An 11,935-nucleotide genomic window follows, 5' to 3' on the forward strand; every position below is an offset into this window, starting at 1 on the left:
TATTTCCCTAAACTTATGCTCAATGCTTTTACCCCTCATTCGGTTGCATGTCCCGATTCTTTTTCTTTTTTCTTTAAACAAGTAGTTCAAGTGTTCTTGGACTGGAGGCTCTCACTCCATGCCCAAGGAAATTTCGGAGATGGTTCTCTTTTTCTTTTTCAGATTGGTAATTCTTCCTTCTCCAGATCAAAATCTTTGGATTGGTACCTTTTTCTATCTTTGACGAGATTTGCTGTAATCCCAAGCTTTGAGATGAACTCCCCCATGCCAAATGGATAGAGCATGACGGGATAGGTGAAGACAGCCTTCTAAAAATAAGATATTCAAGGTTTATTTCTTTTTATAATGTCCCTTTTCCCCATGATAACAACATCCCCATTCCTTGAAAGAGAATATGGCGATTGCCAATTAAATCACACTTGAAAAACCGGGGAACATAGGGTTTTCCTCCTCTCGGCTCTCTCTCGCTCCCTCCTTCTCCGTTAACTCTTTAACCTCCCCCAACCCAGATCTGCTCGACCGGGGGAGGGGGGTGGGAGTTTCATCTCCTGCTCCCCTCTCTCCCTCTTTATCGATTTTAGCGGTCCGTTGTCTTTTTTTTACTTTTTTCGTTTTTCAAGCCAATAAGGGAGGATTTCCGCCTCGGGCCGTCCAGCCGCCGAACGTCAATACGCGTCCCTCCGAGATGTTGCTTAGTTGCCGATCTACAAACACACCGATCGAAGTGCCACACGGAGCGGGGCGTAGCAGTCACGCGCGGGACGAATCCTTGGCTCACTGTGGCATGTGTATCTCACGCGCCACCAGGGGCTACCTGCAGACGATGATCTCGGTCTTGTTTGGATCCTCAGGCTTCGGTTTTCAGCTTCCGAGCGGCGGTTTTCCTCCCAGATTGTCTTTTGAGTCTGGCACGGCTTCTAATCACCGGTAGTTTTTTTTGCTTTCTGTTTTTTCCTGTTTTTAGCGTCCGGCTTCCTATTGTTGCACGGTCTTTGCTGATGGTGTTTGTGTAGCCGGTGGTGTGGCCTGTTTATGGAGTCTGGTTTTGGTGTCTTGCCCGGTTCTTTTTGTGTAGTTGTTGGTGGTTTGCACGGCTCTACTGCCGTGTTTTTTTGGGTTTTTGTTGTTTTGTCATTTTCAGGTGGAGTCCACGGTGAGGTGAGGTGCTGTTGAGCGGCCTCAATCTGAGGCAAAGAGCTTAGAGCGGCAGTCGATGCTACGGCCGGTGGTCGTACGGCCGGCCTTCGTTGAGAAGGTTTCTGTGGTCCGTACACAAGCTGGGTGCTCCTGCCGTTGGGCTCGTGATGCCGATTGCCTGTGGAGGGTGTGCCGCCGGAGCCCATGCCGTGCTCATGGTTGTTTTTTTTGTATTTGTTTTTGTTTTGTTGGTTTTTTGGGTTATCTGGCTGTTATTTAGTTTTAGGATAGGTATATGCTATTGAACTAGTTTGTTCATAGTATTTGTCTCCACATTTTGCCTCCTTGGAGGTTGGAGGATCAATCCAGTCTCTGTTCATACAAAGCGTTTACTCTCTCTTTTGAGAGTTCTATAAGTTTTAAGACAATGTCTGTCACTTTATGTGCGGGGAAGCTCCTGAGCAGTTGTGTTAGTTGATCTTATAGTCTGGTTTTCTTGATTTATAAGTCACAGTTGTAACTTCATTTAGTGAATGAATGCAGTGAAGTATATTTCTATCAAAAAAAAAAAAAAAAAAGAGAATATGGCAGATTAAGGTCTCTTCCAGAGCTACGTTTCTTGTCTAGCCGCCTAGGCAATCCTAAGAAAGATTCTCATCATGGATTATGTGAAAAACAACAGAATGTACGTGCAGCTATTTAACTTACTTTTTATGTATTTTATTATTGTGATTAATTTTGTCACTTTTTAAATTAAAGTAACTATTTTGATCAATAAGGTGATATTTGGCCAATTTATTATTATTTAAATCATTTTGGATTATAAAATTGTTGAGTTTCATGAAATTTTCTTATATATTTTTTCATTTTATTCTTTCTTCCACACTACTTGAAGTCCACCTTTCGCACCTTTTAACGAAGTTTTCGTCGCTTACACGTAAGAAAAAAAAGTTCGACGACGGGTGGGATTTTCCAGTTCTAATACTTCCAAAATATTCTTTTAAGAGATGATTCAACGTAATGGTATTTTTTTTTATTAATTTTGTTATTTTTAAGTAAAGTTACGAATTAATCTACGTATTAATATTGATTTATTTATATTTAAAATTTAAATTAATATTATTTTTAATAGTATCTACTTTTTAATCAATTGTGGAGTATGCATGTGTTGTATAATTCTTTTAAAAAAAATAAGGTTTATTATTTAAAAATTAATTTTTTTAATATAAATTCTATCTTTATTCATTTTTTTTTTAAAGAATGTACGAAATTTACATAATTTACAACTGTGGAAGACAAAATTCAAACCCCAAAATAGCATTTTTTATGAAAAGATCAGGGATTGGTGCTATACGACCAAAAAGAAAGAAGAAAATGAGCATGCTAGACAATAAAGCCCTAATGATTGTCTTGGACCACATTTGTATAGAAAAAGCCCAACCGCATAAGTGGTCCAGTTGTGATTTTTGTGGTCCTTCCCCCCGCATGATGTTTAATAGCAGTAGCAGTTGAAGAACAGCAAAAGACAAAAGTGGGTAATGCAATCAGGTTTGTCCTTCGTCCTTAATCTCTCCCTTTACCTTTGGTCGGCTGCCTTGCGCTATTCTTTCAAGAGAAATTATTATAATTATAAAAAAACTTAATAAAAATAAATTTATAAATTAATATAATTTTATATAATATATTAGATTTATTTTACATCAAACATATTATATCAAATCATATTAATTTATTTTTTTATAAAATCTCTCTGTAATTAAAGTATTTATTAGTATTATGCTTTATATTTTATATTAAACAGTTCTTATTTTATGTCTAAATAATCCAGTAATTCAGTGTAATGATTTTTCTTTATAATGAAAATAATAGACATACAACTTTTTTTATAATTATTTTTATAATTATATTTTAAATGATGGGCATTTTCTTCTTATCTCCCAAAAAAATGAGAAGTGGAGATGGATGATACTGTAATCAAGCCAAATTGAGCCAATTATCTTATAAACTAAATTCTTTCACTAGCATAATAGGAACATATAACAAATATATCATGTTTAAGTATAACACTTAATATATACGAGTGTGAAATATAAGAAATGCTATTTTTATTTTATTTTTTTTATTTTGTTATTCTTTGTCACACTTAAAATGTGGCATATTTTAAGAGGTGATTATTTAAGTGTTGACACGCAAAATTATTTTAAATATATGACGTCAATAAATATGATTAAAAAAATAAAATAATATTAGTCAATAATCACATTTGTATATATTAAAAATCTTATTGGAAGTGTAAATAAGTTGAGTGAAGTTTATGTAAGTTTATTGACATACGTGTGTATTAGAAGTGATTTTTATGTATTTTGTGTGTATTTTATTTATGTAATTAGTCAAAATAGTTATTTTGTATTAAAAAATAAAAATTCTAAATATAAACCCACACATCATATATCATATATTTTTTTAATTTTTTTCTTTTACCAAATATTTAATATATTAATAATAAATAGAAGAATTTAATTAATTTAAGAAGAATAAACCTAAAACAAATATAAAAATCTTCTATATATAAAAAGTGTGTATGAAACGGAAAATCTTGTTTTAACGGTTTTTCTTGTTTTTCCGTTAAAGTTAACACCGTTTGTTTTAACGGTTTGATACATAAAATGAAGACATAAATATTGAGAAAGATAACATTCAATGTTGTTATATGATTTATTAATCTCAATAATTATAATACTTAATAGTTTATATAATAATAAGTAATTAAAGATTAGTTATTATATTTTTCTCTTTCTCCTTAACATATACACGTGTATTAGGTGCATAAGATATGAATCCCTAAGTATAATATACGTGTATTATACATTTCATTAACTCAGATTATTGAATATTCCAAATTTAAAAATCTCATATAATATATAATATAAGTGTGTTTAATCAAAGTATTTTTTTTTCCATGGTAGTAGGACGTAGCTTCCGCTAAGTCATATTCCATACGTGGGCTTGCTATGATAGGCACGTGACAAAAGCCTTGATCCTTGAGCTAATCAAGAAAGATTAAATTCAGCCAATAATTTCAAAATATATTTTATGATTTATATATATGCTATATATAGAAAATATTATACCACAAATTTTATAAAAAAGATTATGTTTTAACTTTATGTTGTCCCTGATCGACTCAACCAACAGCAAAATAAGAATTTCAATGTTGTCTCTATTGATTGTCTACAGGATGACATAAATTAATGAATTATAATACAAACATCAAACGACACATATTTTGAACTACCGTTTGTGTTAGACTTTTATTAAATTTTTTGTATACATCTTTGCTAAAATTATAGATGTTATAAACATGTATTGGATTATATGATACTTTGAACTAATTTTTTTATTTTCTCCAATATGCCTTAAATTATTAAGTGACATCAATAATTTTTATAAAATATATATTATTTTTTACAAATAATCATTTCATAAAATTAGACAAACGTGTTTTGCACGTTACTCTCACCTAGTGTAAAGAAAAGTGTGATGCGTTGTGTATAAATTTATGTATAACAAAGTTTTCAAAAAAATAACATAATTAATTATATTAATAAAATATATAAATAAATCCGTAAAAATGAATGCGTACAATTTTTTTTTATTGAACATATCTTTATAAATAAGATTCAAAATTTTTCTAATTCTTTTATAAATAATATTAAACTTTCTTAACATTTAAATATATTTAAATTTATTTATATAATTATTATATAACTCACTTTATCAATTTAACTTATTATTATTTATAAATAACTCAACTCAATTCATACTGCCTTTAATCGGGGTTATGTTATAAAAATCAACCGCAGTCGACTGAACTTGCGTGTACAAGTCGGCTCATTTACAGCATAAAAGGCCAAGCTTCGAATAGAACGGTCTCCGCTGAAGTGCTGACTGAAGTGCTAAACTGAGTTTCAGACTTTCAGTCAAATCCATTTCTTCGATGGGAAAAGAATAGAAACATGGGTAAAACAGTGAAGCACTCAGAGATTGAAATTTGAAGAGAGGTGGAGAGACAGAGTGGGTAATGGGCCTGGGGAAGGAAAACTAAAGATGGAAAGCAAAGAAAAAAGTGTGGAGAGAGAAGCCGAAAAGCAAGGATTAATGGTGAGAAAGTTGAAACGCCGTATGTTGGTCGGGAAAAGAGGAGGCCCTTCTACTCCACCACCGACATGGAGGCTTGAGTTTTCATCTCACAAGAATGATAACGCTACTAATATTCGAGAATTCCTCACCTTTCCCAACCCCGCCGCATCAATCTCTGCGAGACAGCTCGGCGCAAACCTCTGGGAGATACAGCCCCACCGAAACGTCCGCCTCCTACTTGCTAAAATGAGCAAAGGTGGTGCTGGGCTTCGTTGCCGCCACCACAGGGACAAGGGGTTTGAATTTTCCAAAGACGTGGTTGACCCTCCTGATAGCTCCACTGACTCGGTAAAACTTTACCTATATTGATTTGCCTTTCTCGTTTATTGGTTACTTAACGTTAATGAGCATTATCTTTTAGGGCAGGTGTTGTCTTTGCTGGTTTTGTCGGTGGGGTATTTTTACCTGTTTGTCCTGTGTTCTTCAGTTACCACTTTTCAGCAATTGAAGTTGTTGATATCTTGCTTCCTGGGCTTAGAATACCAGTAGTTTTGGTAACAGAAATTTGGAATTGCTTCTACCTATGGGGAAAAAGTTGTTGAAAATTTTATTTGGTTACTTGGAATCGAAAGCATTTGTTTTTTATTTTTTATTTTGACGAGTAAACAAATTATATTAATCAAAGAATGGGCATAGCCAGGCACAATACAATGAATGCCCTAACTAAGTAGGTATAATAGAGACAAGAAAATCATAAAGATCTAGGTCATTAAAATCAAATGCAATGGCCAAGTACATAGAGTTCTAATAAAGAAAGCTTTTAGTTCCTCCATCGATTCTCTCCTTGTCCTTGTCCTTGAACGTCCGTTTATTGCGCTCTTGCCACAAATACCACATGATGCATATAGGGATCATATTCGACACAGCTTTAATCTGTTGAATCGAAAGCATTTGTATGGGTGAAATGAGTCTAATTGAAAAACATTTTACATATGTGATAACATTCTGTTGAAGGAAGGATCATGAGGCAGCAACGTAGACAGAATTTGTGAACACCGATGGAAGAGAGTTGTGATCTGATTATTATTGGAAGGTTCCCATGTTTTTGCTTCCTCATGTTTTTATAACTGAGTACTGATTTTTACCCTCCTTTTGCAGCCAGCAAGTGCAAGTCACTTGAGGAGGAATCTTGCTGCATCAATTGTGCAAGAGCATCGACCAGTTCAAAGGAGCAATCGTGCCCTGCAGCCTGTATCTCCGGCAAGTTATGGTAGCTCGTTTGAGGTAAGAATGTATTCTGCCTAACCATCCACAATTATCTTTGGTTAGTCTTTTTTTCGCCTTTTTTTCAGTTGGTAAATGAGATAGCTTGTGAGTTAATAATATTGTAAAATCAAAAACTTGCTAAATGACATGTTGGTGATATTTCAAACATTTTGCGTACAAGTCTTGGAAAGTTACAGGTATTACAGATATGGTAGCAGAACTTTGAAAATATAATATTGATCCTACAACTTGTAAACACGTCGTTTCTGAACACAAGTGCCCTTGAGATACAAACAGTATTGTAAAAGGACCACAAGAATAAAATTTTATTTGGTGAAACAATGTTTGTCACTAGAACAAGGAACTTCAAGCAGGCATATGCCCCATACCTTTCAGGCAGTGTGTGGAATTGAACAAGTTAGTTTGCTAATTAAACACAAATATAGGCATTTTTCCACCTTTGTTAAACTTTTCTCACAGAAGCCACCGTTAATGTTGTTTAGAAACCTTCCTTTTCACACAATATTCCAGATAAAGTCATGCAACATTCTAGTTTACTTTATATTGCAGAATTTACTTACTAGCAATACGTCCTCTGATTCCATCAATGCTTATAGTACCCATTTCCTCTAATTCTTGAGAAATTAAAGACCCTTTTTTCACAGATTCTGTAACGTAAGATGCATGGTAGGAGCATGACTGGAATATAATTGACTAATTAGTCACCGATCAAAGAAAATTGATTAATTACTCATGAAACGGTACAAGAGATGCGACTGTATTACTTGATGACATTTAACTTCCTTTGTGCAATTGCAGTTTCTGCCATGAGAATGCCAGTGCCACGTACCTTACTTGTGATTTAGATTCATTAATTTCACTGCCGTTACTCTTCTGCCTCCAAATTTTTCCTCAGATACCCAATGTTATGTTGGTATGATGAATTCAGAAAACCTTTGGTTTTCACAGGTGGCACGTTATAAGCCTGCAGTCACTCCCCCAAGTTCTTTGGACTTAAAGTCTAGAATGGTTGAATCGGATTATGGCATTAAAACATCCACTGAGTTACTCAAGGTGCTCAATCGGATTTGGAGTCTTGAAGAACAACACGCATCCAATATATCATTGATGAAAGCACTGAAAATGGAACTATACCATTCCAGAGCAAGAATTCAAGAATTGCTAGAAGAGAAGGAATTAGGTAGGCATGGAATGGGTGACTTGATTAAACGAGTAGCAGAGGATAAACTTGATCGGAAGAATAAGGAGCAAGACCGGACCAAAGCTGCGATTGAAGCAATAAAAAATGAGCTAGAAGATGAGAAGAAGTCAAGAAGGCATTCAGAAGCCCTGCACCGAAAGCTAGCTCAAGAGCTTTCTGAATTGAAACCATCTTTTTCTAATGCATTGAGAGAGCTTGAAAGAGAGAGAGAGGCACGGATTCTGTTGGAAAACTTGTGTGACGAGTTTGCCAAAGGAATAAGAGATTATGAACAAAAACTCCGACCCTTGAACCACAAGACTGAGAAGTATGGGGTTGGTAGGGAAAACCCTGACAGATTAATCCTCCATATTTCAGAAGCATGGCTTGATGAACGGATGCAAATGAAGCTTGTGGAAGCTCAAAATGATTTTGCAGAAAAGAGTACCATCCTGGACAAACTAGGGTCTGATATAGAAAGCTTTCTTCAAGCTAAACAGTCCAATGAATTAAGGACTAATGGAAACTTGCCCCCATTGGGGCCAAAGAACATTCACCGGCATTCATTAGAGTCCTTTCCTTTGAATGATACTGTTAGTGCACCCCAAAAAACAGCTGATGAAGAAGATTTCTCTACTGTTGATGATTCACATTGCTTTGAACAAAACAAGGGTACCAGTGGAAAGCAAAGCAAAGGCAGCTCAAAACAAAAGGAGATTAATGCTTCAGATAGCCATCACAAACAGAGAATGAAATCAAATTCTATGAGAAAACAGGTTGAGATAGGAGGAGAAAAGCAAAATGTATTAAACTATCCTGAGAAATCTGGAATGAGTGAAGCTACCCTGGAAGATCTACAAGAAAGACCCAGTAAACGAGTAGGGATTGGTGGACTGAAGTCAGACCATGTTCTGAATAACTTGATTCGAAATTATTCCTTGTCCTTGGAGGGTGAGAAGATTCATCCCCAAAGTAATTGCAGAGAAGATTCATGTGTTCGGTCGGTAGTAACAAGCAATGCAAGTCCTGCACAACAATGGATGTCAAAGTTAAAAACCCCAGATTTTGAAAAATCTGAATCTTCCCTGAGATGGCCTCGGGGCGTGAAGGAGAATACATTGATGGCAAAACTACTTGAAGCGAGGTTAGAGGCAAAACAATCTCAATCAAAAGCTTCCAAAGGTTCATTCAACTGAATGGTAAATTTGTCTGTAGAAAAAGAATTTTCTGATTGATGATAGTTGCTTTGTGAATATTTTGCCTAGAGATCCTGTTCCTAAATGGAGTATTTGTAGAGAAATACATCTGGAAAAATAGGGGGCATACTTGTATTTTTCTTGCTATAATAGATAAGAGTTACTTTTAAACATGGCAATTGTATTCTTCACATGGTTACAGTGATCGACAAGGAGAATTCAGCCAACCAAGTTTTGGTAAAAATTGATTCAACTAGTTGTTGCACTAACGTGTAATATCCAAGACTTGATTAAAATTCAAGACAGCTTTATGAAAGAAACCAGGCCTGGCGATATTCTTCAAAGATGGTCTTGAAATTTTAGCCTCGTCTCTTCCTAAAATTTGTAGCGCAATGTATATGGCAGTTGTGAACCTCAAATAGAGTTACTCTTGCTATAATAGAGTTACTTCTAAAAATGATGGCTGTTGTGACCCTCAAATGGTTATACTGATCAACTAGGAGAATTCAGATAACCTTTGTGTGTCTCTCAATAAATGCCGGAAAAACTTTTATTTTTACCTGCACTGTTATGAACACCAACAAATTTATATATGGTTGGCAGCATAAAAGATGTAGAAGCTAGCAATGACAATTTTCATTTACTGTCATAAAAAATAAACTCCGGCAAATACAATTAATAGAGAAACGTCAAGAATATAAACATCGATAAACTGGTTTGATGGATGGACATTTAAGCCCAGTTGGGAGTTACAAATTGGACAGGCTATATCTAGGTCAACTGTGGAAAAGCCGTGAAAAAACCATATCAGATCTGAGATTTACTACTAGAGGTAACATCGCTTTCACTATGCACTCTGATTTAGATTTGCTAGCACTGGTATCAGAGCTAAGATGCTTGTTCCCAATTTATGTTATGATCTGCGTCTTGTGATTTTTTTAGTGAAATATTCTAAAAAAAATCTCTTTTTTCCTCTCGGTAACCATAGCTGTCCAAGAGAGTCACTGCAACAAGAGGAGCTAGGTGCCACTTTAGAGTGTTGTGCATGTCGGCACATCACAGGAACAAGCGGCAGCAGCCCCTAACTCAAATTGGCAAAGTGCACAAGGTGCTACTTGGAAACTGCAAGAGGTGCAAAAATCACCACGGTGTTGCGTGAGGCAACAGGCTGCAATGCCCACATAAGGTGCTTGAGCACCAAAGGCGCTACATGCCTTCACTTGATCCGAGAGGTTTTGCAAACGACCACATCAGAGAACAAGAAATTATGTGCCTCTGTTTCGCCCAGAGAGGCGTGCACTACGAGTGGGCAACGGTTAAAGGTGAGCATCGACCTAGTTGAAGTCGAATTCCCATAAATCCAACTTTGTCAAAGTTCAAATCCAAACTCCGACTCGGACTTTGACATGTGTAGGATCCGATTCAACTCCAATTTCGACCTACACATATCTACACAGAATTCACTTTACTTTATGGTACGAAACTAGATATGAAGTTTGCTTTTAATACTCTGTTGATGAGATCAAAGGCAATGGTGGTAGCAATTGTGGATTTTGTTGATTCTTCATCTCCTTGCTTGACACTCTCTTCAATTGCAGATCCTGAACCTTGGTCAAGTTACTTTTCTATCTAGAACTTTTGAATAACTTGTCAGAACAGAGCAGACTTTCCGCTTATTTTTAGCTTCATATTTAGCCCATTTTCAAAAAAAGAATCTTTTGTGGGCTTTTAAATTTCAATTTTTTTAAAAATTAAAAACTAAAATTAAATCATTTGCTACTAATTTACTTCTGTACTAATATATAACATATTTTTATACTAGACTTATATTATAGCGTCTAATTATATGTTATTATACCATAGTATTATGTGTTATTAATTTATTATGGTAGACTTATTTCTATTCTAGCATTTAACTTATTTCTATACTAGATTTATATTATAACGTCTAATTACATGTTATTATACAATAGTATTACATGTTATCATATTATACTAGTGTTTAACTTATTTATAACTTGTTTATACACTAGACTTGTTTCTAGTGTTAAATTACATATTATTACACATTAGTATTATATATTATTATACTAATGTATAACCTTTTTCTAACTTAATTATATACTAGACTTTCTAATATCTAATCAGATGTAATTATATTTCATTAAATTAATATAATTTAATATACTATACTTATTTTAATACTAATGTCTAACTTATTTCTATACTTAAATATGCATGGTAGTAACACTATGATATTTATATATACTAAATTATTATTAGTCTATTTATATTAGAGCGTAAGTATATTATTTTATGATAATTAGCTCATACCAGTTTATTATTAAATTTAACTATATAAATTCTAGTAATATAGCTATACAACTATAGTAGTATTTATGATAAATATATAGGTAAATATATATTTTTATAAAAGACGTATAATATCGGATTAGAATTTAGAGTCGGAGTCAAAGTCAAAATTAAAGGACAAAATTAAAATCGGAGTCAGAATATAAAATTGGATTGGAGTTAGTTTAGGGATACCTCTGACTCCAACTAAAAAATTAAACAAAAATTTGACTCTAGCTCTATTTTTGTCAGAGATAGAGTGGAGCCAAAGCACAGTCGAATTTAGATTTGGATTTTCGGATTCTTTCTCAACCCTAGTGGAGGGCCCCCCATTTCCTGTTTACCCCCTCCTTCCACCCTAGTCCAGGACCCCATTTGTCAAGTGCGGGCATTTGCCCTCACATTGTCAAGAAGCAGGGACTGGAACTAGGCCCGCCCAAGATTTTCTCCATCCAAATAATTATTATAAATATGTATATGTATATAATTAGATTTATAATAAAACTACATCGTTTCATTATAGGGTTAACCCCTGTGTCTCGATTCCTCACCTCTCACTGTCTCTCACAATTCTCTCACTCTCAAACCCTCTCAAGACTCACTCTACTCTTAGCCTCTCTCTCTCTCTCTCTCTCTCACAGTG

At 34.6% G+C, this 11,935-nt stretch overlaps 1 protein-coding gene across 2 annotated transcripts; it reads left to right on the top strand.

Moving 5' to 3' along the window:
• Positions 1-5,017: 5,017 nt before the first annotated feature.
• On the top strand, positions 5,018-10,595 carry LOC122310734 (uncharacterized protein At5g41620-like). 2 transcript variants are annotated; one of them, XM_043124873.1, is made up of 4 exons: positions 5,018-5,625; positions 6,436-6,561; positions 7,513-8,943; positions 9,929-10,595. In XM_043124873.1, exons 1-3 carry the CDS (start codon positions 5,245-5,247, stop codon positions 8,938-8,940), a joined length of 1,935 nt encoding a protein of 644 aa, XP_042980807.1. In that variant the 5' UTR covers positions 5,018-5,244; the 3' UTR covers positions 8,941-8,943; positions 9,929-10,595. The 2 variants fall into 2 exon arrangements, with proteins under 2 accessions (XP_042980807.1, XP_042980798.1); XM_043124864.1 differs by lacking the exon at positions 9,929-10,595 and having other exon boundaries at positions 7,513-9,119.
• The last annotated feature ends 1,340 nt before the right edge of the window (positions 10,596-11,935 follow it).

Source organism: Carya illinoinensis, chromosome 1 (genome assembly GCF_018687715.1).
Source record: "Carya illinoinensis cultivar Pawnee chromosome 1, C.illinoinensisPawnee_v1, whole genome shotgun sequence".
NCBI lineage: Eukaryota > Viridiplantae > Streptophyta > Magnoliopsida > Fagales > Juglandaceae > Carya > Carya illinoinensis.